General features: G+C 41.1%; 3 protein-coding genes across 4 annotated transcripts; 2 read left to right on the top strand and 1 right to left on the bottom strand.

The window, feature by feature from the left end:
- The first annotated feature begins 3,344 nt into the window (after positions 1-3,344).
- Positions 3,345-5,677, top strand: LOC115683446 (probable pectinesterase 29). The gene is made up of 5 exons (XM_030607985.2): positions 3,345-3,620; positions 3,741-3,900; positions 4,023-4,229; positions 4,933-5,180; positions 5,334-5,677. Exons 1-5 carry the CDS (start codon positions 3,349-3,351, stop codon positions 5,491-5,493), a joined length of 1,047 nt encoding a protein of 348 aa, XP_030463845.1. The 5' UTR covers positions 3,345-3,348; the 3' UTR covers positions 5,494-5,677.
- Positions 5,678-10,299: 4,622 nt separating this feature from the next.
- LOC115683511 (protein PHR1-LIKE 2-like) lies at positions 10,300-14,518 on the top strand. Of its 2 annotated transcripts, none has more exons than XM_056315038.1 (6): positions 10,300-10,543; positions 12,107-12,183; positions 12,394-12,448; positions 12,849-12,927; positions 13,015-13,084; positions 13,671-14,518. In XM_056315038.1, the coding sequence occupies exons 1-6, from the start codon at positions 10,300-10,302 to the stop codon at positions 14,115-14,117; spliced, it is 972 nt and encodes a 323-aa protein (XP_056171013.1). In that variant the 3' UTR covers positions 14,118-14,518. The 2 variants fall into 2 exon arrangements, with proteins under 2 accessions (XP_056171013.1, XP_056171016.1); XM_056315041.1 differs by lacking the exon at positions 10,300-10,543 and adding an exon at positions 11,063-11,758.
- A 1,343-nt stretch (positions 14,519-15,861) lies between these two features.
- On the bottom strand, positions 15,862-18,825 carry LOC115683509 (receptor like protein kinase S.2). Its single transcript, XM_030608037.2, has one exon. The coding sequence runs from the start codon at positions 18,691-18,693 to the stop codon at positions 16,156-16,158; it is 2,538 nt and encodes an 845-aa protein (XP_030463897.1). The 5' UTR covers positions 18,694-18,825; the 3' UTR covers positions 15,862-16,155.
- Positions 18,826-25,890: the final 7,065 nt, after the last annotated feature.

Genomic DNA, 25,890 nt, shown 5'->3' with positions numbered 1-25,890 from the left:
CCATCGTCAGCTTGATTGCACCAGACAGAGAAGGGCAAGTACGTCGTCTTGATCTTCTCTCTCGCTGCTGTGCTGACGCAGAGCGAAAAGAAAATGGCCAAGGACAGGGACGACCCGAGATAGCTCTCCTCAGCCCGATCGCTGCTACAATCTGACCCTCCTTCAAGCACGATTCTTCCAACGAGTACTGTGTAAGTGTTTTATTCTTCCTCATTTTATCACGTGGCCTGTGATGTTTGCCCTGAGATGAGGAGATCATGGGTGTTGGCATTGTTGTGATTGGTTGAAGAGATGATTGGCGTGCCCGGAAATTCAAAGGATCAGAGATTGGCGGAGGAGATGGTGAAGACGATGAAGAAGAGGAAGATGAAGAACGAGATGCTAGCTTATTTTGATTTCTCTATAGAAAAATCAGTCCGGTCGGTTCAATCCAGTGCACGTAGTGCCTACCCTGGAATCGAGAACCGGACTGCCCATCAATAATTCCAAATCTTATGAAACTGAGAACCGGACTGACACCCCTGGGAGCTGGCCGGTTCGTGGTTCCTGTTGCACGTCCCTACTGTTTACTCTAAGAAAGAAAAGTTAAGGTATCATATTTTCTTTTGGGCGGCGCTATTTCCATCCCCTTGATGACTAAATCCACTCTCATTTATACTAAAAAGACAAAACTGCTATCTATCTCAATCTTTCAATTGCAGTTCAAAATGATAGCCCCACTCCTCCTTATTTCTATTTTTCCTATTCCTATTTAGGATAGTTACCATAATTAAGCATTTCACATGATTTATTTTTTAGCGTGTTAAAGAAAAGTGCAATTTCCGATATTTCTATAATGTTTTATACGCTCCGTGTAAAATTATCTCCTTAATAGGAAGGAAAAAAAGACATTCTTTGATATAATATAAAACTGAAAAGTCTCTTCTTCATCATTGATCTTATAACAACTTAATTATTTTTTGTCCCTCTTATATCAAAAGTTCACGCTCTTGGTAAACTTTTTCATTAGTCTGAAATATATATATCAAGTCTCTTTATTTACTATATCAAAGAATTTATATGTTGGTAAGATACTTTTATTCCGAGCATGTAAGAAGTTAGAGGAACATCTAAGAATACACTAAGAACATTATGCACAATAAGGTATTTTGATATTTTTTTCGATAAGCAGTTTATAGATGATATTAAGTTTTGTCAATCTAAAATAATGATATTTCATTGGCATTTTCAAAAAAAAAAGTTTCTTACTTTATGCAATGTTTTGACTTAATTAAACTTCATTAATGAAATATTTATCCATAAATTGATCGACAATGCGGAAAAGAACTAGATTTCTTGGAAATTTCTCTTTTCAACAAACAAACTTTTATGGAAGTAATATCTAATAATAATAAAAAAAACACAGTGCCTTTAATATAAATGGACAATCTACAATAAAAAAAAAACTGAACATATGAAATTCTCACCATGGTAGGTAGATCCTATATAGATATAGAAAAACTAAAAAAAAGGAAAGTAAATAAATTTGGAAACACCAATTTAAATTACAATTTAATGATAGAGGACAATTTTTATCTTTTTGGTGAAATTGGGTGGATTTAATCATATAGGGGGGTGGAAATAGAGCCGGCCTTTCATTTTCATGTAATTAGTCTAAGAAGGGGCAGGATGTCCGGATTGCCGATCGGGATTTCTATCGCCTACCTCTCGAGGGATCAACTCACCATATATAAGAAGCTGGAAACAAGTGCATTTTCTCGTACCTCCTATTCATATTATCGTAACTCACAAACAACTTCAAAAAATGTTCAATCATCCATAGAGATATGTCCGTTTGCGATTGGATCGTCCCCGATCATTAATGATCTGATCCGGGGGATTTGGTGTCTTTTTATTCATCCAATGAATTTAGACTCCGTTTGTTTCGTAGAAAATAAATGATTTGATAAATTTTTTCCTAAAAACGATCACTCGTATCACTTATAAAAATGAATTAAAACCAAATATATTCTCATCGTCCGCGAAAATATTTAGATATAAATTTTTAATGATAATGAAAATATTTTTCATTAATTAATTATTTCAAGCGATACTAGCAATCGTTTTCGGGAAAAATAATTCTCAAATCGTTTATTTTTCAGTGAAACAAATAGAGCCTTAATCTAAATAACTCCAAGTTCCATGGTAAAGTCTAGGGAAAATGACACAAATAGTCCCTAAACTTTGACCTAATGTGCAATTTGGTCCATGAACTTTTAATTTGTTCAATGTAGTCCCTGAACTTTAACCTAATGTTCAATTTGGTCCCTGAACTTTTGATTTGTTCAATGTGGTCCCTGAACTTTTAATATGTGTTCAATTTTTTTTTTGGTAAGAGAAAAAAAAACATGTGTTCAATTTAGTCTTTGAACTATTTGAAAATGTTCAATATAGTCCTTCCGTTAATTCAAGTGCAGGGACTATATTGAACATTTTCATATAGTTCAGGGATTAAATTGAACACATATTAAAAGTTTAGGGACCACATTGAACAAATTAAAAGTTCGGGGACCAAATTGAACATTATGTTAAAGTTCAGGGACTACATTGAACAAATTAAAAGTTCAGGGATCAAATTGCACATTAAGTCAAAGTTCATGGACTATTTGTGTCATTATCCCTAAAGTCTAAAAGGAATCTAGTTTTGTGGCCAGACTAAATTTGGCTAATCGATACGAGCTAAAGAACTCGGCCATGATATATGATACGTGGCGTTAATTAACGACAATCGACTCACGCACAAATTTCCTTTTATACCAATAGGTATTTGGGGCTCGTTGAGCACCCGATTCATACCCGGCTAATCCATATCGGGTGCGACAGTCCCCCTTCACCCCCTCACACACGCGCTAGCTGCCTTTCTTTTCATGTCATGTCCTTGCAAACCATCTCCTGATATAGGAGCTACAACCCAAGGAAAGAAAGTGATAAAAGGTAGCCACCATTTTCTACCATAATATATGGCATATGATCTTTTCCCCTTTCTTGCCATATAATATAGTGTAAATGCACATCTCATGCCCATGTAAACTTATGGCAATTAATTATCAAATTGCATGTCACCCCGGAAGACAGAGGGGAGATTATGGAAAGAAAATCCCAGCTAGAAAATCTTCGAGATTCCAAAATTAGTGCAATCGGATGAGTTGCCTTACATTCCCAGGTTTCCCTCCAAAGACGAACCCCCTCTGATTTTTTTCCATCTTTTTATTAATGGGAATCCGACCAAGAAACGTGCCTCTCATTGCTGAGTTCTGCAGTTTTCACTTTTGGAGTTTCAGTTTCTTTGCTGTACTCCCCAAATTCTTGATGGCTCCTCTTGGCCTTATACCCACCAAAGCTCATTCCCCTTCTCCATCGGCACATGTCGTTACCCACCTCATTCTCCTCTTACTTTGTGTGAGCTTTGTGGCGGGGCAAAACAGCTGCAGTTGGTACGGCCGTGCCGGCTCCCTGCCGGTCATTCGCGTCGACCCGTCGGGCCATTCCGGGAACTTCACCACGGTGCAGTCCGCCATCGACTCGGTCCCCGAGAACAACCAGCACTGGGTCTGCATTTACGTCAAGGAGGGTATTTACAGGTGAGTCGGCTTTTGCTTAATGCTTTCGGCGCGGGTTAGCCGACGAGACGATGATGGGTTGCGCTGCGCGTGCAAAGCTATTGAATCGAGAGTTTGCTTCTCTGCATTCTTTACGTGCAGAGAGAAGGTGCAGATTCCTCTTAGCAAGCCCTTCATCATCCTCAAAGGACGAGGGAAGAGGAAGACCGAGATCGTTTGGAACGATCACGAGACCATCGCTCAGAGCCCCACCTTCACTTCTTTAGCAGATAACATTATTGTCAAGAGCATGAGTTTTAGGGTAAGCGATTGATCTAGTGACGTTCCATATTTGCCTATCCTGGCTTCTGATGTCGTTTTTCTCCTTATTCGGGACGACGAATGTATGCCGGGCTTCGGTCGCTGGTGTTCGCGGGGGAGCAGAACTCGTACAACAACCCGCTCAACCAGAACCCGAGGACCCCGGCGGTGGCGGCGATGATCTCCGGCGACAAGTCCTACTTCTACCGGGTCGGGTTTTGGGGGCTGCAGGACACATTGTGGGACGTGCAAGGCAGGCATTACTTCGAGCGTTGCTCGATTCAAGGGGCGGTCGATTTCATCTTTGGGAGTGGCCAGTCCATTTACGAGGTTTGATTGAGGCTTTGACCATGGTCTTGTTCTTGAAATTATTGATTAATATTCTTTTCCTAAGGTTTTGCACGTTTTAATTAGATTTCCCAAATTAAATCGGATTCTCTTCTCAATACTGCGTGGCCAAAGTTGGTAAGGGAATGTGGGATTATCTTATTCGGATGAAATTGGAAGTAATGTTATTATTATTGAGGCAACAAATAATTGCTGAATATAATTAAAACAGTGGAATATAAGTATCATTTGGGTTCGTGCTACTATAGTGATTCCAATCCCTTTAATTTTTTTGGTAATGAAATTATGTTGGGATTTACCTAGTTTGTCTTGCAATGTATGTGCTCAAGATATCATCTTTCGGGGACACGATTCATGAATATATATTTCTACTTGTTCAAGCGTTTGGCTATCTAACATAATTTATGTCTTCGGATTGTCTTGTCAAAATTGTTTAGACATAAATTATTGCCGATAATGAGAACATTTTCATTGGCTAATTATTTCGAGTGATGCAAACGATTAATTTTTTGAAAATATTTTTCAATAAACTGTTAGGTGAAATAGGTTGGATATAGTAGAATGAAAATTGACACTCGATCGATGTTCTATTTTACACTTGTTATCCCACTAAAAACTAGTTCTACCACACATCAAGCAGACTTGGTCACTTTTGATAACGACACCATGTTTATACCCGTGTCAGGGTTGCGCCATACAAGTGCTCGGGAACGCCCTGGAGCCGGGGCTGCCAGGCTACATCACAGCGCAGGGGAGGGAGAGCCACCACGAGACGAACGGGTTTGTGTTCAAGCACTGCAACGTGTTTGGCTTCGGTTCGACCTTGTTAGGACGGCCATGGCGGCGTTACGCGCGGGTCCTGTTCTACTACTCTAACTTCACCACCGTCGTTGAACCCCGGGGATGGGATGCCTGGGGTTATGTCGGCGATGAGTAAGTTTCCACACACACCCTCTCTTCTTCTTCTTCTTCTTTTTCGCCCCGCCCCCAAAATGCATATTCTTCTATGTTCATTATCATTTCGTAATGTGTCGATCATAGAGAGTTAGAATGACAAAGTGAAAGCACAATGTGTGTTGTTCATAGGGGTGAGCTAAGGTTTGCTGAATATGGCTGCTACGGACCTGGAGCCGACGTGTCTAAACGAGTGAGCTGGGTGAACAAGCTCGATACGTCATCGGTGGAGAAACTGACGAGCTTAAGCTTCATTGATTCCGATGGGTGGCTTGCAAACGCTCCATTTTAGAAGAAAGGTTGAGAAATGACCAAAAAAGAAGAAAAAAACTAGCCAATGCTATTGTTTATGTTTCAATTTAGTCCATCCATCCACCTTATGCACATTGTTGTTATCATCTCTTTCTTCTTCTTTGGCCCCCATTTTTCAGGTTTTTTCCTAGGCAGAGTTTTATTTTCAATTGGTGGTGCTGAAATCTCACAACCACATGGCAAAAGTTTGCATAAATAACCCAACTTTTTCAAGGCCCATTGGGCCAAGCTCTCCTCATGGCAATGTTGGATTTCAGTCTCTTTACTTGTCAACCAATTAATGCCCCTTGTCTTTTTTATTTTGGAGAAGGCTTGTTGTTCTTTGGTCTATGTGATTTTGGGGCTGAATTTTTACTTTTATCCTTGAATTTTCGCTGAATTTATGCATTTTAGTCTGTGGGATATGATTTTGATGCCGCATAATGCCATCCGTTGTCATTAGATGTCCCTCGATTTGATTCATGTCTTTTGGTCCCTATATTTTTGCGTTGGATGTCACTATGGTACTCTCTGATAGACAACGTGATAATCAAGTTCTTGAAGGGAGATTCGTCCGTTGTTTACTTCAAATCGAATTTTAGACGGAATAAAATGGTGCCGAAACAATAAAAGGTTTAGAATTGCTAAATGTTGTGTGTGGTGACTCAAATCCAATTTTGTCTAAACTAAATGGTCAAACGGGGTGCAACTTGTTTTCATTTTTTCCTTCCTAAGTGTGAACATATTTGAATTTTTTTATTGTCAAAAAATTAATTTGAAATAAATTTATCATATGTGTACCGGTTTGAGATTTTTCGCTGCATTAACCATTCTTTGTATATGCCACATAATAATATTTTCATTAAATTGTTTTGAATATGATTGCTAAGCGGGACGTGAGGGAAAATTTTGTGAGAAAATCATTTTGCAAAGAAAATTGTTTTAGGTGGAATCCTTCCATATATAAAAACAAAGGAATAGATAATAAAATCAAAAGGACCATGACAATGATGTAGTAGATGATAGCGACCATTGCAGGGAATGGTTGGTGGTGAGTTCATGTTATCTCAAATATAAAAAAATATAAAAAAATAAAAAGCAACTTCCAAGACCATGGTCACCATTAAATGGCTGATTGGTTATGGCATGTGGTATGACTCTTTTTAAGGTTCAATTTCGGTTGAATGCAAGTCTGCTTTTGGTAAAGGCATGATGGGTTGGGCCAAAAATTGCTTTAAACTTAAAAGAAAAAAAAAATAGTGATCCTTGCAATTTGTTGGGGTTGACCTGCCCAATAAATCAAAGCCAAAAACCCATTTTTCAAATAATTTTTATTTATTTCAAGTGCTATTGGCAAGGAAAATGAGAAAGCAATGTCCATTCCATATTGCTTGATGTCATATTCATGAGAGAGAATTTGACAAATTGAGTGGAGGGGACCTAATACGATATTTTTTCTTCTTGTGAATTTTTTTTTTTATGTTTTGTACTTATTTTTTGTTAGTTTCATTTTGGTATATTCCTTTTTTTCCCTAAGTTAACATGGTTTGAATTATTATTAGGTGAAGGGACCATCACTTTAGCATAGATCAATAGCTTAAGCAACAAAAAAAATGCATGGCTTGAGACAATAGGTTGACTATAGGTGCATTATTTCAGACAGTATCTCCAGGAAGATCACATCTCCATGTAAAAAAATGCTTGAGCTCAATCCAAACTGAAAATGAGATGATAGGTTTGGAACAACTTTCAATAAATAAAATGAATTATTATTATTGTCGAATTCGGTTTATACTGTTACATGGGTTTTGATCGCGACTTTCATCGATCTTTTCCTGCGATTATAGACATAGATCATATCGGTCGAACTTGCGAAATTCCGCGTTAGTATATCTTTGTTTCTCATCCATTTTTACTAGAAGAAACCGCTTGGATTATCCCGATGCCTTATGTGAAAATGCCTTGTTTTTTCCCGCGATGGTAAAGTAGCGGTTTGTCCATATTAAATAACGCGATTTTTCTAATCATATTGGGTGTTCCCTTATCACACTCCCTTTGGGCAATAACTAGAAGTGAATTAGTCAAAGGCCCTAATCATTCTAAAACGGTGATTAGAGCTTGGTTTACATATGTTTGCCGGCAAGGACTTGTTCTTCTAATTAATTGTAATTAAAGTAACGTCCCATGTGACTTTCCAACCCCATCTGCTATTTAACACATTAAAGTAATAACAGGGACTATTTCTTTATTTTGGGGTGTTTTGTCAGTTTTATCTTGAGAAAAACGCAATCGATTAAGTAATTGCCATGCTCCTTTCAGAAAATAAATAAGTCGGCCCAATCAAGAATATAATATAAGCCTATTGACTTATCCCAACTGTTCTCTCAATCAAAGCTAGTAGCTCTTCCTTCCTATCAACGGAGCGGTTTCCAATTTATTTTAACACGGTATTACATGAATGACTCGATGTAATATAGGCACGGTGAAAATCGTCGTCAAGCAAGCAACAACTCGATATTTGATTTGGACCGTTCCGATGTTAATAACATAATGGAAAATCACGGTAGTACCGACTTACCGTTTAAGACGTGAGATATTCGAACGATTAGGGAAAATTAGAAAAGCGGTTATGATACGACATGATTAGAAATATGTAGTTAATAACAATAAAAATGTAATTAAATAAGAGAGAGAGAGAGAGAGAGAGAGAGAGAGAGAGAGAGAGTGTGTGTGTGTGTGTAATTTTCTTCTGCAATCATCAGTGCAAGCAAAGGAAAAGAGAGTGCAGGAACAATGGGCAGAGTCTTGTCAAAAACAGAATCAAACACTTACTGTTGTGACAGCACCAGAACTGCAAAATTGGAAGGCACTTTGTCTGGAAGTTCAGTGTCAGCTTCTCAACTTTTGAATTTATTTTATATTATTCATTTTTGGCACATAATTGTTTTTTTTTTCTTCTTTTGGGCAATAATCTTTTGCACAAGAATGTGTATGAGGAAAAGGTGGTGGTGGGGTCATGAGTGGCCGCCCTTGTCTTGCTGGCCTCCTATCTCTTTGGACTGGCTTTGTCTGCACTCCTTATCCACCTATTTCCATTTGCAACATCTTCTCTCTGTCCCTCTCTCTCTCTCTCTCTCTCTCTCTCTCTCTCTCTCTCTCTCTGTGATGATCATGACTAATTTGAACTGTGAGATTTTAGGGTCAAAAGTTTCTGAGTGTGGCTATGGCCAATTCACTTAAATGGGTCAGATCAGTAGAATGTAGGTTTGAATTATAATAGAATTGCAAAATGTTTGTGGACATCGATTTGATCTGTACGTACGGAACACGAACCCGAACTATTTATAAAAAGGGTTAATACCGCGAAAAATCTCAAACGGGTACACATTGTAATGAATTTACCCCGAATTAATTTTTTAACAACGGAAAATCTTAAACCGGTACATCAATGACAAATTTATCACAAATTCATTTTTTGACCACCAAAAAACCCAAACTGGCACATTAATGACAAATTTACCCTCCGTTAGTTTTCGTTAAATTGGATTAATACCACGAAAAACCCTAAACTGGTACACATGCGACAAACGGAGTGTAAAACCCCAAAATAGTACATTCGTCAACTGCCACGTGTCATCCATTTAAGTAATTTGACAGCAAAATTTAACGAAAACTAATAGAGAGTAAATTTGCTACGAGTGTATCAGTTTAGGGTTTTTGGTGATCAAAAAATTAGTCTGGGGTAAATTTTATCAATGTAGAGTTTTTTGTGGTAATAACCTTTTATAAAATAGGTTGCACGATAAATTAACATATATTGACTATAGATCGTTGTTCGTTAAGATGACGAGAAGGTGTATAAATTGCGTGCGAACATGCTTTATGTGATTATAAAAGTATCTTATCATGACAAATAAAAAAGATAGATGGGTTAGATGGGTCCAAATTACGTTAGTCCAATCAATTGTTCAAGGATAATCTTCTTGAAGTCTACTTTTGTCGTGTAGATGAATGTAAAGCTCATGAATTTAGACTAAAGCAAAACACGCACTTGATGATTAAACTATGGTATTTGCCCAATTATGGCAAAGTTGCTTAGTGAAGCTACACTTTTTTTTTCCTTGTGCGCATGTAGTTCCAAGTTTCCAATCCGGAATTTATCCACCCAATCATTTTTTTTCTTATTTTACAAAGAGGGTGAAGCGAACCGAATATGGCACGTGAATAGGGAAAAGTTCAAACAATTTGCTCTCTCGTGAAATTAGGCTTACACTTAGATGAGGCCGGTGTACCGATGAGCACTCGCGATAGGATGGTCATGACAAGCTTCTAACCGTGCCTTGTTTACACAAATTGAGTCCTCCAAAAACTCCGGCTCGCTTTCGCATTCTCTCCCTCAAATTCTTTCAGTCTTTTTAAGTTAAGCATGGGAGGGTACTTTCGAAGTAAAAACCGGGGAGGATTTCTTCTCTTTAATGGCGAGCCAGATCACACAAAGCCTATATCAATACAAAGCCATTTCATGATCCCCGATCGCAGCGCGGGGGGGGGGGGGGGGGGGCGGGGCTCACGGTAGGCCGCGGGGTACGCGATACTTTGCCCGCGACAGAGACAGAACAAAAAGCCCGAGCTGGTCCTGTCCCTTCTCCGTATCGGGTGTGCTGCATGCCTTTCTCTGTTCGACAAGAACTCTCACACTCCATCTCTCTCTCTCTCTCCTCTCTCTCTCCTTCACATGCTCTCTCTCTAACGCAAGCGCTCGCCGTCCTCGACCCGCCATCTCCTCCGCCGCCGCCGCCGCCATCAAATGTACTCGGCGCTTCACTCGCTGCCGCTGCTCGACGGCGGCGTCGTCGTCGTCGGCCCGGGCGGGGGCGGCGGCGGCGGCGGCGGCGGCGGCGGCGACTTCCAAGGCTCCCTCGACGGCGGCGCCGGCCTCCCCGGCGACGCCTGCCTCGTCCTCACCGCCGACCCCAAGCCCCGACTCCGCTGGACCGTCGAGCTCCACGAGCGCTTCGTGGACGCGGTCGCCCAGCTGGGCGGCCCCGACAGTGAGTCCCTCATCCTCGCGCGCCTCCCCGCTCCGTGTGGGGCTCCCTTTTGAGGTTCCTCGGATCCCCCGGGTTCATTTGATCGTGTCGGTCCTTGCCGCCCAACTGCACGGAATCGCTTTCCGTTCGTGTTTTTTTGGGACCGAACGCTCGGCTGCTGTTGTCATTCCTATACTAGTATGCAAGAGTTCAGTAACTGATGGGAAAATTCGGGCTGAAGCTTTGCTAATTCCCGTCTCTCCTTTTAACCCGGTTTCGCCTTTTCGGTTTGAATATAGAATAAAAGCTTGTTAGAAAAATGCGGATGATTTAAAGAGTAAAATCCTATTATGCTGATGTCAATTAGGAGATGAGGACCTAGTTTTTGCAAGCAGCCCATTGGGACTTTCTGTGCAGTTGCGAACTTTTTTTTTTGTGTGTACGCGCTGCAATTTCAAATAGCCTGATCAGTTTAGAATCTTCAACAATAGTTACATGTTTCCAAGGAAGAGATCGAATAGAAAATATGGCAATGTAAGTATCAAAATCAATTTCCAGGCGTTAAGGTTTTTTTTTTGTTTCTTGAGTATTTCTGCGAATTTGAAAATAGAGGGCCTTTCTTAGAATTCTAAATAGTTTTGAATCTTATATTACGGCTAGGTAACTCCAAGGAATCAAAGCGTCGTAGGCACTCAACTGTTAATTAGAGCCGTCAAATGGTTATCTCGACCGCGTGTTTTAAAGCTTTCTGGGTTGCTTAATTGCTCTTCCTATACCCACTTCATGTCATTTGTGTCTGTCCATTTGCAACTACTGGTACTTTGTTTTTCCAAGTTTAGTTCATGAGTTGTGGTGTGCGTGTTGAGAGAAACAAACTGGAAGGCGCCATTGTGAGGTGGGTTCGTGATGTCTACATCTTGAAGTTGTAGGAGCCGAGATTGGGTTTATTTTAGCTTTCACACATTTGCTGGAGCTTGTTCAGACGTATGGGCTTATTTTATGTAGTCATGTACCTGCTCGTGGTTGAAGAGATCGGTAGAGTTTTGCCTTTTTCTGAACTTAAATCCTTGCAGCGAGCGGGCCTTACACAATTGATCGGATCATGAACTATATATTCGTTGCTTCCTTCTTTCTCTTTCTTCTTTTTCTCTTTTTTCTGCTGCGTTTCTCTTTTAGTAGGAATGTCTGGCCTGCAGCCAGAAACTTCAGGTGATATAATTCTCGCGGAAGCTAAAGGTAGCTTGTTTGGCGATGATTCCAATTCTTTCGTAGTGTAACTACTATAACGAGTAAACACTTTTAAATGCTTGTGTGTCATTATAGATTCATGCGAAGTGCTTTTGTTTCAGCATAATGAACCAATTTCCCGACATATAGTAGTAAAAGGCACTGGTCATCCATCCCGGCAATTTTCTTCGGAATACTGACTTAAGAGGGCAGGAATGTTTTTTTGAAGGCAACGACTATTTTAGTCACTGATTTTTCATCTGGAAATTTCAGTTTGCTTTTGTATTTTATTGATGCTTTTTCACTGGATTTCATGGTTGGAGTTTGTATCTTACTTATTCATGTTTCACTTTGCAGAAGCAACCCCAAAGACTATCATGAGAACCATGGGTGTAAAAGGCCTTACTTTGTATCACTTGAAGTCTCATCTTCAGGTTTGTTGCTAAAGTGAAGCATAATTTGGTTGCTTTTACCAATTTTTTACTTCCAGAGTTGTCTGGTCTTGTGTCAATTTGAAGTCTAGAGGTTCAGAGACACTCATATGAGAGAGACTTGAAAAACTTGGGGTTTTCTAAGCCAGCTTTTATCATCTAGTTTATTCGTCCATATGCTCTACACTTCAAATTTGTGCCTTATTCTTGCAGAAGTACCGTTTGGGGAAACAGTCAGGCAAAGATTCAAGTGGCAACTCCAAGGATGGTTTGCTCTCTATCACTTCTATTTTTTCTCGCAAAGAGAGTGTAGAATTATGGTTAGGCTAGTTTGAAAAGAACCTCCACTCTATCACTTCCATTCTTGTTCTGTATGTTTTATATCCATACGGTTCAATCAATAGCTCCTCGAATGAAATTAACATCCCTTGCATCTATTGGACATTCCCATCTTTGGTAGGAAGGCTCGCTTCCACCTTTGATATACATTACTAAGCTAGTTACCACATCTTTTATACCTCTTCATTTAGACAAGCACTTTCTATTTGTATTGGCAAAACTAATTTCTTAAGATGTTGGCAGAAAGTTTTCTGTTTACGCTGCGTTTTATTTTTTTAAATTCTGCATACATAACTAGCCACACTCACTGTTTATTGTTGATGCTGTAGCCCCATGTGATACGGAGAGTCTGAATACAGGCTCATCTGCTACCTCTTCATCAAGAATTCTCACCCAGGAACTTAATGAGTATGCTTCTATTCCCTTCATGATAATCAAGCTTTTGGTGTCTATCTGCTTTTAAGTGATTGGCTGTTTTTTTTATCTTTGAAACAGCAATTACCGAGTTACGGAGGCTTTGCGTGTCCAAATGGAAGTCCAACGAAGGCTTCATGAGCAGCTGGAGGTTGGTTTCTTCTCTCATTTGGTGTGAATAGAAATAGCATCAAATCTTTAAATTAACGGAAAATAGCAGATCTGTTTTTACCAAATCAACATGTGGTCATTAAGATGCGTATGCGCAGACTGAAACTAATAAATGTTAGGTTGGCTGTACTCAGCTTAGCTGCTGTATGCTAAGAGGAGAAAGTGGTACTAAATGAACCTGGTTCTCTTGCATCGAATATGCATAGGCTCTGCTGGTGGAAAGTTCTTGCTTAATTACATAAAGTGAGAGATGTGCTTGGTTTATGCTTTCGGCTGATGATGGTCAATTGAAAAGAGAAAATGTTTAAACCGTTAATTACATCAGAGAAGATTTCTTATACATTTCCTTCATTCTCTAACTAATCGTTTTACCCAACACCTTATCTCAAGATTCAGATTCTTTAACTACCAATAAAATAAAATAAATATCTAATGTGCTAGCATAAAAGAGTTTATTGGCGCAAACTCATGGCACAATAGAAGGAATAAACCATCTGGTCTTTACCGTTATAGGGTTCTCTTATGAATTTACAACTATACTTTGTTAAAGCATTTGCGCTGCCCAGGTCCAGCGCCATCTCCAACTGCGGATTGAAGCCCAAGGGAAGTATCTACAATCAATACTTGAGAAAGCTTGTAAACTTCTCAATGACCAAGTCGCTGTCCCTGCTGGGCTTGAAGAAGCTAGAGACGAGCTCTCTGAACTAGCTATTAAGGTCTCTAATGACTGTCCTGGACTAAGGCCTGTTGAAACTCTGACGATGCCTTGTTTCTCCGAACTAGCAGCTACTTTAGATAGCAACTCACTGTCTGGTTTGCCATCTCGGGTCGGTGACTGCACAGCGGAAAGCTGCTTGACATCATTGGACAGCTCATTTTCACCTAATACTTTAGGTTCGCATGTTATTTCCGTGAAGAAGAGACTAAGGCCAGTGTTTGGTAATCGGGAATTATTGCCAATGGAAAGCAGCACACAAAAGCAAGTAGACTGGATGATGAATAATATCGGATGAAGTATGAGCATGTGCCTCCAGCGAACATAACACCATCATGATTATTTGTCCTTGACATCATCGTTTGCTGTTTGGTTGATCCAACCGGGCGATGTCAATTATAGAAACTGTAGTCTGTATATCTTGAAAGTAGATATTTGGAATCGGCACAAATTAATGGTATAATCAAAGTTTCTAGCATAATGATTGTGTTGATGGAAAGCTTGTACTACCTATGTGGAGATCCATCACTGATGGGAAATATCATTAACGCAATGCTTCCACCATCAAAAGCTGTTTCGAGTTTCTTACCTTTTGCCAAATGCTTCATGGTAAACTGAAATCTACTTCGACATTGGAGGAGAAGTAGATACCATCTGGATAACGACTTCATTGGTAATTGCATTGCGCGTTACTTACTATCAGTAGACTGTTGGAAGATTTTACATTGTCTTTTTTTAATTGGTAGAAAGATTTACATTGTCTTGGTTTTGTTATCAGGGCAGAATACTGGAACTACTGACAAAATGTGATAATAGATAGTGTCAAACTGTTATAACACTACCCTTTTGCCTTTCGAGGCAAAATGGTGTACTCATGGTATGGTTTGGCTTGTGTGCATATATTATGTTTAGCCACCTGAAAACTGGCTTTAGAGTATTATGATTTCTTTGCTTCTATCTTCCTCGTCCCTTTGATTGTTCCCTCATCATCCGGTATTATTTTCTAACCATAACATGATGCGATTTGTTCTTTCTCCTTGTTCATTATCGGGTCTAATTAGTTAACCTCTAAAACCAGCGACCCACTCGTCATTTGGGGATCGATCTTATTACGAATAGAATTGATTGGTATAGAGGAAATGCCGACTTCCTTGCTACTTTTTGTTTTTCAATGCTTTTTGCTTATGAAATATGCGCAGTGTCAGTAGCCCTGTGTTTGGTCAATTATTCCATCCAATAACCGGTCAAAGCTACATCTTACAAAGAATCAATCAAACTCTGTTCCTCTTTATGCTGGCATACCCAGTTTTTATACAGAGTTTGGCGATTTTCGGTTGGAACTAGACAGATCTGTGATGTCTCTAACTCAAGCTCAGTATGAAACTCTTCTTCTGTTGTAAAATGGATAGGCAGAGAATAACATTGATGACTTTCCTTCTAATATTCTCCTTTCGCCAATACTTTGTTTTCACTCGCAGCCCAAAATTGATGTTCAGATGCAGGAGCTCTCCAGAATTTCGTGCTAAAGCTCCTTCGAGAAACTACAGCAAGCTTTGCAGAGACGAAAGGTTCTATTGGATGAGTCTGTTTCTTTACTCTTTTTCATTCAGAACCTCACTTGCTAATGCTGTCGTTATAAACCATTCTATGCTGAAGCATTTCCTGATGAAAAGGCCACCAGTCTATGCAAATGTTTTATTGGCACTCTTTTCTTGATTATAACCCAGCTAATTTCTATTGAAAAGTTCCAAATTGGAAGACCCGTTCTACTGAACTTAATTCCCTGAATAGGATCACGGCACTTTCATCTCGCCCATTGAGTATGTGTATTTAGCAGGGGCTCAAACAGACAATGGTTCAGACTCTAGTTTAGAATTGACAGATAGTTGAGAGAAGCACTCTTGCCTGATTCAGACTCTTATCTCCAGAATTAGCTAGTAGTGGACCTATAGAAGGTTGGGGTGGTTCTCTCCATACCTAGGACATGGCAAACATTCCTTCAAGCTTCAGGAAGTGTTTGCTTATTCTGTCATGCATAGAGATGGACCGAATTTCGCATAAGAACCAAAACTCGGGCAATGTCTGTACATGTATGCATCCCGAGCCGAAAACATACACAGGCACTCAGAAAATTTGCAATGTGGAGGTATTGCATACAGTCAACAGTGACATTCTAGTGACTATGATCTGATCTCCGCACATACATACTATCATCCATCCTATTACATTCCCTCTGTACACTACAGGGTAAGGAATTATCCGCAGATCGCTCACGACAAATTGATGGCAGCATCAAGCTTCTTCTCTTTTAAAATCTCATGCTGGTTTGGCAGATCCTATTGAATTCCTAGAGCTTGCATACTTCTAATCATTGACAAAGAAGTGGCATTTCTTCGCCTCCACTCGTTCACGCTCTCGTCCTGACATTGTAGGAGGCATCGATCGTTCCCATCAAGGATGCTCACTATCTGCCTGACGCTCGGTCTCGATCCCGGGTCGGATCTCGTGCACGCTATTCCCAATTTGACCAATCTCATCAATTCTCTAGGATTGTACTGGCCGTTCAATCTCATGTCAACCAATTCTTCTATTCCCTTCATCTGTGCCTCTAATTCACACACCCTTCTCACTAAGAACACTTCAGGCCTCCGAAAATCAACCGCCATATATCCTGTGACCACCTCAAGTGTCACGACACCGAAGCTGTATATATCTGTCATCGTGGTTGCTTCCCCTGATTCAATATACTCAGGCGACATGTAGCCAAAGATCCCTCGAACCGATCTATTTGCATTACGTGCTGCGCGATGCCCATCATCGTTTCTTGTCAAGAATTCGGCAAGGGCGAAGCAGCTAAGCCGCGGGTTCATGTCCGGATCGAGAACGACGGCAGAAGAGGTGATGTTTCTGTGAATCACTTGTTCGTCCCAATCTTCGTGGAGATAAAGAATAGCAGAAGCGAGCGATCGGATGATGTTGTACCTTTGGCGCCATGGCAAGACAAGGCGGCCCCTGCGCGGATCATCATGATGGAACAGGAGATGGCTCAGGAGGCAGTTCGTCGAGTAGTCGTACACGACGAGCATCTCTCCTTGCTCGGTGCACCATCCACGGAGCTGCACAAGGTTGCGATGCCGGAGCCTGCCCAAATTGTGCAACTCGCTCGAGAACCGGGCTCGTAGTGCAGGGCACTTGCTCATGCCGAGCCTCTTGACCAGTATGTGCTGGCGGCTATTAAGGAAACCGCGGTAAGCGGTCCCAAAGTCCAGCTCTGCAACCCTCCGCGACTCAGAGAAATTGTCCGTGGCGGTGACAAGCTCTTTGTACGATATCTCGCGCGGGGTTTCGACCGAGAAGAAAGCATTCACCCGGGGACGGCAACCCCCGTTAGCAGAGGAGGAATTGTCAGCATTGCTATTGGTCTCTCCTCTTTCTGCCGTCGCATATATGGTTTCAGCATTGGCGGTGACATAGTGCGACATGCTAAATGCGGTGCCGGTCGTGGTCGTGGTGGTCGACGTGGTGGCGGACTGGCCTAATTCCGTGGTCGTGCCGCTCATACTTGTGCTTGTTGGGGAGGCTAGAGAGATGTACAAGGGGTATGATAGGAAGGAAGGGAGGGCCGGCAGCTTCCCCGGAACGTTGCCCGAAAGCACCTCGACGACCCATTTCATGCTCGGCCGCAACTGCGGGTCGTGGAGCGTGCAGAGCAGGCCGAGATGGATCATGTTTTCCATGTCGGAGAGGCGGTGCGAGCCGTCTGATAGCCTACTGTCCCCTGCTTTGAGCAGCCGCCCTTCATCGGATAGCCTCCTGACCCAATCAAGCAACACGATTTGCTCGTCCGGGCACGTGAGGTCAACCGCCCGCCTCCCCGACGCCACCTCCAGCACCACGATCCCGAAGCTGAAGACATCCGACTTGGACGTCGCGGCGCTCCGCCTCTGGAAGCTCTCGGGCGGCAAGTACCCGATCGTGCCGCCGATCCTGGTGGTCTCCGCCAAATGGAACCGGCTGTGAATCTTGGATGGCGGCGGCGCCGCCTCGGCGCGGTACTCGAGCTCGTGCTCGAGCCACCGGGCCAGCCCGAAGTCCCCGAGCCGGGCGTTGAATTGAGAATCGAGCATCACGTTGCTCGTCTTGACATCGCGGTGGATGATCTGCGTCTCTAGCTGTTCGTGGAGGTAATGCAGCGCGGCTGCCAATCCACGGACGATCTCCCGTCGCCTCTCCCAGCTGAGAGGCGACGGTGCTGGGCTCTCCTTAGCCCGTTGGAAAAGAATCCGGTCCAGGCTCCGGTTCGGCATGTAGTCATAGACAAGCAGCAGCTGATCCTCATGGACACACCACCCCCTGAGCCGGACCAAATTCCGGTGCCGGAGATGGGCCACCGCCACGAGCTCCGCCTCGAAGGTCTTCTCGAACCTCTCCCCTCTCTCCACCACGCATTTCACTGCGACCACCGTCCCGTCGCTCGGCAAGACCGCGCGGTACACTCTTCCGAAACCTCCACTTCCAAGAACCTCATTCTCGCTGAATCCATTCGAGCCAATATAGAGCTCCGAGTAGCTGAAGATCCTGGGATTGTCCTTCCCAACCTTGTCAGCCAATTGGACTCCTTCCATGTCAAAGAAGACGCCAGGCTGTTGCTTCCCGGGCTTTTCCTCCCCATCCCCGCCGTCCTCTTCTTGACGGTGACAAAACTTGACAACCCATCCGGACTCGTACACCCGATGCAACCTCTCGCGGATTAAACCAAGAACGTGACCCACGCAATCCCGACGGCGGCCTCTCTCGAGCCCTTCTTTCGCAGGCGGGCAGTAGATCTCGCCGGACTCCTCCGCGGGCAGAACGAAGCAGACGCGGTTCATCATGGCCGCGCGGTCGAGTGGCAAAACGGCTCGGTTCGCCGCCTATCCGGGGTTATGAGATATAATATATGGTGAACATGGAAGAAGAAGAAGAAGAACAAGAACAAGAACAAGAAGAAGAAGGACAATAACGATGGGGTTGCAGGAGGAGAATTTGAGATGTACTTTGGATCTCTCTTTCTTTTACATTTCCTTTGGGCGTGTGTGCGTGTGGATGGTTCAAGTGCATAAAAGGGGTGTGTGCTCGGGTTCAATTCAACGTTGTTAGGTTTGCATGGTTTGAATTGTATGGCAGTCACCGGCCCAATCTGAACCTGCCCCCCCCATCGTGACGTCACTCTAGAGAGAGAGAGAGAGAGAGAGAGAGAGAGAGGGAGGAAGAGGATTCTTCCTTTCAATTGTCAATCCCCAGTTCCACCGCAGTCCTTGGGTTGTTTTGCTTCTAGAACATGTAAAATTCCATGGAGGCCTAGCAAATAAAATTCTCCGAGCAGCCGCAACGTGTGAACGGGCGAATCGGGCCGTCGCCGGACGTACCGATTAGATTACATGTGAGCTCGGTGCATCACGACTGTCCGGTCATGCGAACTTCACGCGTGGCCGATCGAAATCAGGGGCGCCGGTGCGAACGCCGTCAGGTGTTAGCTTTTTGGCATCGGGAGGTCAAAACAGGAGAAGAAGAGAATGTCTTGGCTTCTTTTGCTTTGTTTCTCTGTTTCTTAACTTTTTCTCAAGAAGGAATGGGATGGACTGCCCCATCTAGATTTCATGGGATTTATTGCCCTCTTGGGTTTTGGGAATATCAGATTATCATAAATCTATCTCTTTCTTACTCTCTCTCTCTCTTTTCGGCTCTTAATTAAGGGTTGTCAATTTCTATGCCACATTATGCGGTGGAGTTTAGTAAGCTTACTTATGGTGCGTTTGTTTGAGAGAAATTGTTTTTCTGGAATTTGTTTTCTGGATTTTTACCCATTTGGTTCGTCGAAAATGATAAGTCAACCGAAATTACTTTCCGGTTAAGGAAAACATTCATGTATAAAATTTAAAAAGTGAATTCCCTAATCTAAGAAGGTGAATACATTTTCCGGAATTACTTATCTTGAATTTATTACTATTTCATTTTTTCTTTACTTTTCTTTTATGTTTTCTTTTTCTTTTGTGTCTTTTTTCTTTTTCCTTCTTCCTCCCTCCGCCGGTGGCCGGCCTTGGCGACAGGCCACAAGCGCGGGTTGGCGAAACAAATGCATTTTGAAATTATTTTCCAAATGAGATCCAAACACTAGAAAATTTTTCTGATCACACACCATCAAATAAAAGAAAATTAACCATTTTCCTGAAAAATGATTTCCCGAAAAACATTTTCCAGAAATGTTACGTTTTCCAAATGAGATGTTTGGATCTCATTTGGAAAATGAATTCAAAATGTGTTTATTTTGCCAACCTGTGCTTGTGGCCCCTGCCAAGGCCGGCGACCGATGGAGGGAGGAAGAAGGAAAAAGAAAAAAATTCGAAAAGAAAAGAAAAAAGAAAAAGAAAAAGAAAAATTGAAGATGAGCAATTCCGGAAAGTATTTTCAATTTCTTAGATTAGGGAATTCACTTTCCTAATTTTATACATGAATGTTTTCTTTGACTGAAAAATATTTTCAGTTCACTTATCATTTTCGGCGAACCAAACGGTTGAAATTTTGGAAAATAGATTCCCGGAAAACATTTTCCCTCAAACAAACACATCTTTAATGTTGTATTGGGTTTGAATCTTTATAAAGATACCTTCTCTTGGGCTAACCATGAACCTCCATTGCCGGTGATCATCCGTTCGGGGTAGGCAAAAAAGGCCAACTTGCTCCGATGGATCGCCGGCTGCTTTACGAGGCTCAGACACAAAATATCTTTAAAAAAAAAGTGGCTTTCAAATTATTTGCATTACCCAAAAATAATAGAGATAGTAAAAAAATTTTGCTGACTAAGAATATTAATCTAGTCAAGCTAATCACAATGTTCAAAATAATGTTGGATTTGCTATTTTCTTTCAAATCAATAATAGTCAATTGTATGCTCGATTTTTCGATTCATCGACTAAAACAATCGACCCATTTGCCAAGCAGAATCTTGTCGAAATCTTCCCTCTTTGCCTTCAATTACATCACATGAAACCGATTGGTCCGAAAGCGCCGTGCATAGCCACGAAAGTCCACGGACCGCCTAAGGAGGATCCCATCCCATTTGTCAAAGCGTCGCTTCATGCCATCTGCTTGAGCAAGGTTTTTATATAGGTTTCAGAAAAGAAACATTTGTATCATTTTCGGTTTACTAAAGTATAGCATTGTTTTGTTTTTCCTCTCTGTATATCATATTCAGATGTTCTTCCTATATACTAAAAAATTGTTGGTAGTTTTTCTTTTACCAAAATTTTTCATGAAATTTCGATATCCACCTTTGTTAAAAGAACATTTTAATTCAATTGAACGTCACCAACAATAGTAGCTCTCTCTCTCTCTCTCTCTCTCTCTCTCTCTCTCTCTCTCTCTCTCTCTCTCTCTCTCTCTCTCTCTCTCTCTCTCTCTCTCTCTCAAGTAGACCAACTCCTACTAGAGCAACCGGACAGCACTGTGTGGTCCGGTGCTCGGTCCCAAAAATTGAGAACCGGCACTGTGCAATCTGATTCCAAGGTCGGGGTGCTGAACCTAACCGGTGGACCGACATCATTTTAACTATATTTGTTGTTTGTTTTGTTTTTAAGTGATTACAATTTGGAGCAAATTTTTACGGATAAATGGGGAATGGAGTTCTATAATTCATGTTTTATATTACGTGTTTTAAACATTTTATTGTCTATTTTATTTTACGTGTTCATTTTTTATGAATTGTTACTTTTAGCAAGTGGAGATTTAAGTTGTTTTAGTTTTGATTTGCTTGACTAAGGGACGAATTGGATAATGCCCTGTTACTTTAGATTTATATTTGGCTTTTACCGGTGTTTTACTTCTCGCCTTTTTGTTGCTAAGTATCATAGTTTTAGATATTGTGTGTTGATAGATATGTACTTGGAAAGAGTAAGTTTGTCATTTCAAGAAATAAAAAGGAAAAAAAAAAAGAATCGGTCGATTACTTGGACCAACCCTAGAACCAAATTGGACGAGTAGGATCGGTTTTAAGGTCTACAAGGTCAGTTCAAGGTTCCAAACTTTGGAAACCGACTCTCGGATAGGTTTCAGGTTCTAGGGGTGAAGAGTTGGATAAGCTCAACTTTAGAACCACTCACTCTTACTTTCTAGTCTAACGCACATGAATAAGTGTGCATTAACATCAATGCTCTTTATCAAAAGTTGTTGGCCTTTTCTTTCTCCAAATTGACCACTAAATTTCATCAATTATCCTCTCGCGACGAAATTAGTTGATGTCATCGTCATAAGAACATATCAAACATTTCCCCATCGCCATATCGTCATCAAGATTAGCCACTCACCTACTTTCCTTCTATTCTCTCTTCCTCCGCTCCTACGTATTCACATGTCCCCCTCCACTAGTGTACTAATTCAATCAATAGGTAAACCAAAGACATCTAACTCCAAACTAAAGTTCACTTTTAACCCTGTAGATTCAACATTAGCAGAGGAACAGGATGAGAACATCTAATTGAACCTAATGGAGGACAGAAATTTACGTCTTTTTCGCCCCCCGTGAAGAAAATTATCTTACGGGGGGGTTATATGTAGGACCCGCGTGTGAGTTTGGTGAAAAGAGACATGTTTGGACATGTCCCTTTGTCTCAACCCGGGAAAATGTCAAGAGTGGATGATCAAATCACAAGCAACGGGAAAAGCGTGATTCTAGGATTTGACAAAAATGCATTTGCGATGTAATGTCATGTCACACCCATCAGAAATTAAATGAGAAAATGTGGTTGGAGAGAGAGGCAATGCCAGAAGCCAGAAGCCAGAAGCCAGAAGCAAAGCCAAAGTGGCCACAGATGGGACAGGGGACTGTGTGTGCGTGGATTGATCGGATCGATTGGATTATTTATTTGGCGATTAGAAATGAGAGCGAGAGATTGTTGAGTTATCAGAAACATTTACTGTACCCGTCATATTCTGATATGAGGGTTTGGTAATTGGTCCGCCTACTCCCTTTTGTTTATGGAAAAGGGAGAGATATATTTAAAGACGCGCGCCCTCTCTCGCAGTCGTAGAGTATGTCACGGAGCAGTTCGTGCTACTAAGAGATTTCACGAGCAGGAAGTATTGTTTTCAACTTTCGAATGGGCCCTCGAAAGAGAAGACAGGTTGGTGTGTCGTCTGAGTGTGCATCGCCAAAGGTTGCTTTGCTTCTGTCATCTCATTATTAGAACTTGATCAATAGACGAGCGGCTTGCTAAGTCTATCTAGGCCAGGTTTGCTCCAGAGGGTGAAAATGGATAGGCTTGGCTTGGCCACCAATTTTCTTCTTTAACCCGGTTTATCGACCTTGATTCGCCTAGTTTCAACCAATTTTATATGAAGGTTTTAACAGTTTTAAGCATGAATGAGCGCGTACAAGCCAAATAAGGATTTTTGCGCCCGTCTAGCCAGGCCAGCCAAGCCTACCCGTTAGTCACGTTTACTCGTTGCGCTCGTGGTGGTTATCAATATAAGTTCTATTTCATAACAATTGCTGGTGCGATGTATGATACTTGTTGAATACATACATATACATATATATATATTGTATACCCTTTTTAAAAAAAAAATCTCGTACAGCTTCCAAAGAAGTCTAGTGCAAATTTCTAAAACTCTTCGCGGGATGAGCTTCCATCTTATCAAAATGTAATTAACTTTACAATAGTAAATGAAACCCTCCCCCATAGAGATGATAGATAGGTGGAATTAGGGTCTAATAAATGAAGGTTGGGGGCAGTTCCAATCTTGACTTTTGGTTACGGTTGGAGATCTCCCTGAGAAATTCGAGATGGAGACATGCCATCTGTACACCAAAACCCCATCAATATGTTGACTTGTGCGATTGAAATTCTCTTTTGTGTTTGGTGTGTGAAGTTTGACATGCAAAATCGTATCATATGCCATGACACGAAGCAAAGTCAGTGATGACTTCATCGAAGAGATGTTAAATCACCTAAACCTCATTGGTTATATGTGCAAGCATATGAAAAGTTTGGCAATCGAATGCGTTGTTATCGGTCTTAGAAGAGATAAGTCAAAAGTTTTGTCCCCGGGACTCCTCGAGCATATAAATTAATAGAGAAAATTGGGAATTCCATCTTTTGATATAAGATGGTACTTTTGCAATTTGGTAAGAGTTTCTAATTTAATCTTAAGAGTATTTACTCATTTTTATAGGTGCTTTTTTACAACTTCCTCTCCAAATAGTTGAATTGGGTCGATTGTCTTGTTAGTTTAAATTGATCGATTCACCAAATTTCGATTTCAAGCATTAAATGCCCCTCAACATTGATTTGTTTACAATTCGGGCACTACATCGGAGTGCGATTGACTTAAGGCTAAATTTTGGCCCAACCCTTTTTTCGATAAACATATGTGATGCCGATCTCGTGCAGATTGGAACCAAAACATCGGTGACCCCCATTGAGAAAGTATAGTGACCATCAATATCGGAAACTTAAACCGAGGAAAGTAAGAGTGAATTAGGAGGAGAAATGACTATATAGTGCAAACACAATTACACACTCTACATTATATATTTAACCGATTCTATTTTTTAATCTATAGTACATGTATTGATATGGATATATATATGTCATGTGAGCCTGTGCACCTACTTAGACTTTATAGTGTCTGTCTTGTTGGTTCCGAGAGGGTTTGACCTTTTTCATGTTGAAGTTGATAAATAAGATTGAATGCTATTAAATTACTTTGCTCTTAGGCTATCCTAAGTTTCAATTTTTTCATTGATAAATGTTGGATTTCAATTGACATGGTATCAAGGCTCCGTTTATTTCGCCGGAAAATTAATGATTTGTAATATATTTTCCCAAAAACGATCGATTGTATCGCCTATAAAAATGATTGAATGAAAAAAGAATTTCGTCGCTCATGAAAATGTTTAGCCACAAGTTATTATCGGTAATAGAAAATATCTTTCATCGACTAATTTTTGAACGGAACCCAAATCGAAAAGAGCCGCACGCGAAACTGAAACCTTCCGTTGGGGCCCCACGAGCGATGCAACATGATTGCTTGCTTTCCAAACCCCCAAAAGTGAGAAAATAGAAAAGACTTGGTAATGAACGACATTCATTCCCATACTTTATTCTATAAAGACGAAGTCATTGGACCCACCATTTCCTATAAAGTCAACAATTTGCAGCCTTGATGGTGTGAATTTTCTTCGGAACCATGAAAAGGTCCACGCGGTGCTTAACATGCCGAAACCTCAGTGTTTTCTCAGGTTGTCTCTATCAGATTCAAACGTAAACGATGGAATCGATGAAGAAATTTCTTTGGAGGACTTATCTAGGGAGCTAAGGTCGACCATTTCATGTTGATTACATATAAGAACGTTGGTTTTTTCATGGATGTAGGTCGACTAATATCTAGGGCAGTTTTATATCTCTCCTTGAAAGGAAAATGCTATAAATTGGAGTGTAGGATAACATGTCGATGTGGGTAAGGTTATCGGATCACGAGTCAAAATAATGCCAAGGGTCGTGCCACGTGGCAAGCATACAGCGAAAGAGAAGTGACATGTGGCGAACATTTTCTAAACTCCCATTTAGATATATGAGATAAGTGCACTGGAAGTCCTCGAATTTGTCACAGAAATGCAATTGAATCTTAAAACTTTCAAAAAGTGCTATACTTTTTGGAAGTACAGCACTTTTTGAAAGTTTTAGGATTCAATTGCACTTTTGTGACAAGTTTGTACAACACTTTTTGAAAATTTTAGGACTCAATTGCACTATCGTGATAAGTTTTAAGATTTAATTGCATTTTTTAAAAGTTTTATGACTCAAGTGCACTTTTTGAAAGTTTTAGAACTCAATTAATTTTTCATGACAATTTTTAGGATTTCTAATGCACTTATCCCTAGTCATTTTCCCTTTAAAGAAATCACCGTAAAGAAAAATTGCAAATTAATTTATCCTGGGCTAAGTCAATCATATTCGTTGATGATAATTTAGCTTCACATCGACGGATAATCGCGTTGCTGTCCAACTTTCGATAAGTGTTATCGATACAAA

The sequence above is a fragment of the Syzygium oleosum genome, unplaced genomic scaffold, assembly GCF_021117445.2.
Source record: "Syzygium oleosum isolate NSW1041296 unplaced genomic scaffold, Sole_v2.1 Sole_v2.01, whole genome shotgun sequence".
NCBI classification, from domain to species: Eukaryota; Viridiplantae; Streptophyta; class Magnoliopsida; order Myrtales; family Myrtaceae; genus Syzygium; species Syzygium oleosum.
Note: the sequence above shows the minus strand (reverse complement) of the source record. Positions and strands in the feature narration are given on the sequence as shown.

Excerpts from the sequence above, each read along its gene's own strand:
- LOC115683446 (XM_030607985.2), top strand. The coding sequence starts at position 3,349 with ATGGCTCCTCTTGGCCTTATACCCACCAAAGCTCATTCCCCTTCTCCA. Across the intron at positions 3,621-3,740 it reads GTCAAGGAGGGTATTTACAG|AGAGAAGGTGCAGATTCCTC; the intron begins GTGAGTCGGCTT and ends CTTTACGTGCAG. Across the intron at positions 5,181-5,333 it reads TGGGGTTATGTCGGCGATGA|GGGTGAGCTAAGGTTTGCTG; the intron begins GTAAGTTTCCAC and ends TGTTGTTCATAG.
- LOC115683509 (XM_030608037.2), bottom strand. The coding sequence starts at position 18,693 with ATGATGAACCGCGTCTGCTTCGTTCTGCCCGCGGAGGAGTCCGGCGAG.
- LOC115683511 (XM_056315038.1), top strand. The coding sequence starts at position 10,300 with ATGTACTCGGCGCTTCACTCGCTGCCGCTGCTCGACGGCGGCGTCGTC. Across the intron at positions 10,544-12,106 it reads CCAGCTGGGCGGCCCCGACA|AAGCAACCCCAAAGACTATC; the intron begins GTGAGTCCCTCA and ends TTCACTTTGCAG. Across the intron at positions 13,085-13,670 it reads GGCTTCATGAGCAGCTGGAG|GTCCAGCGCCATCTCCAACT; the intron begins GTTGGTTTCTTC and ends TGCGCTGCCCAG.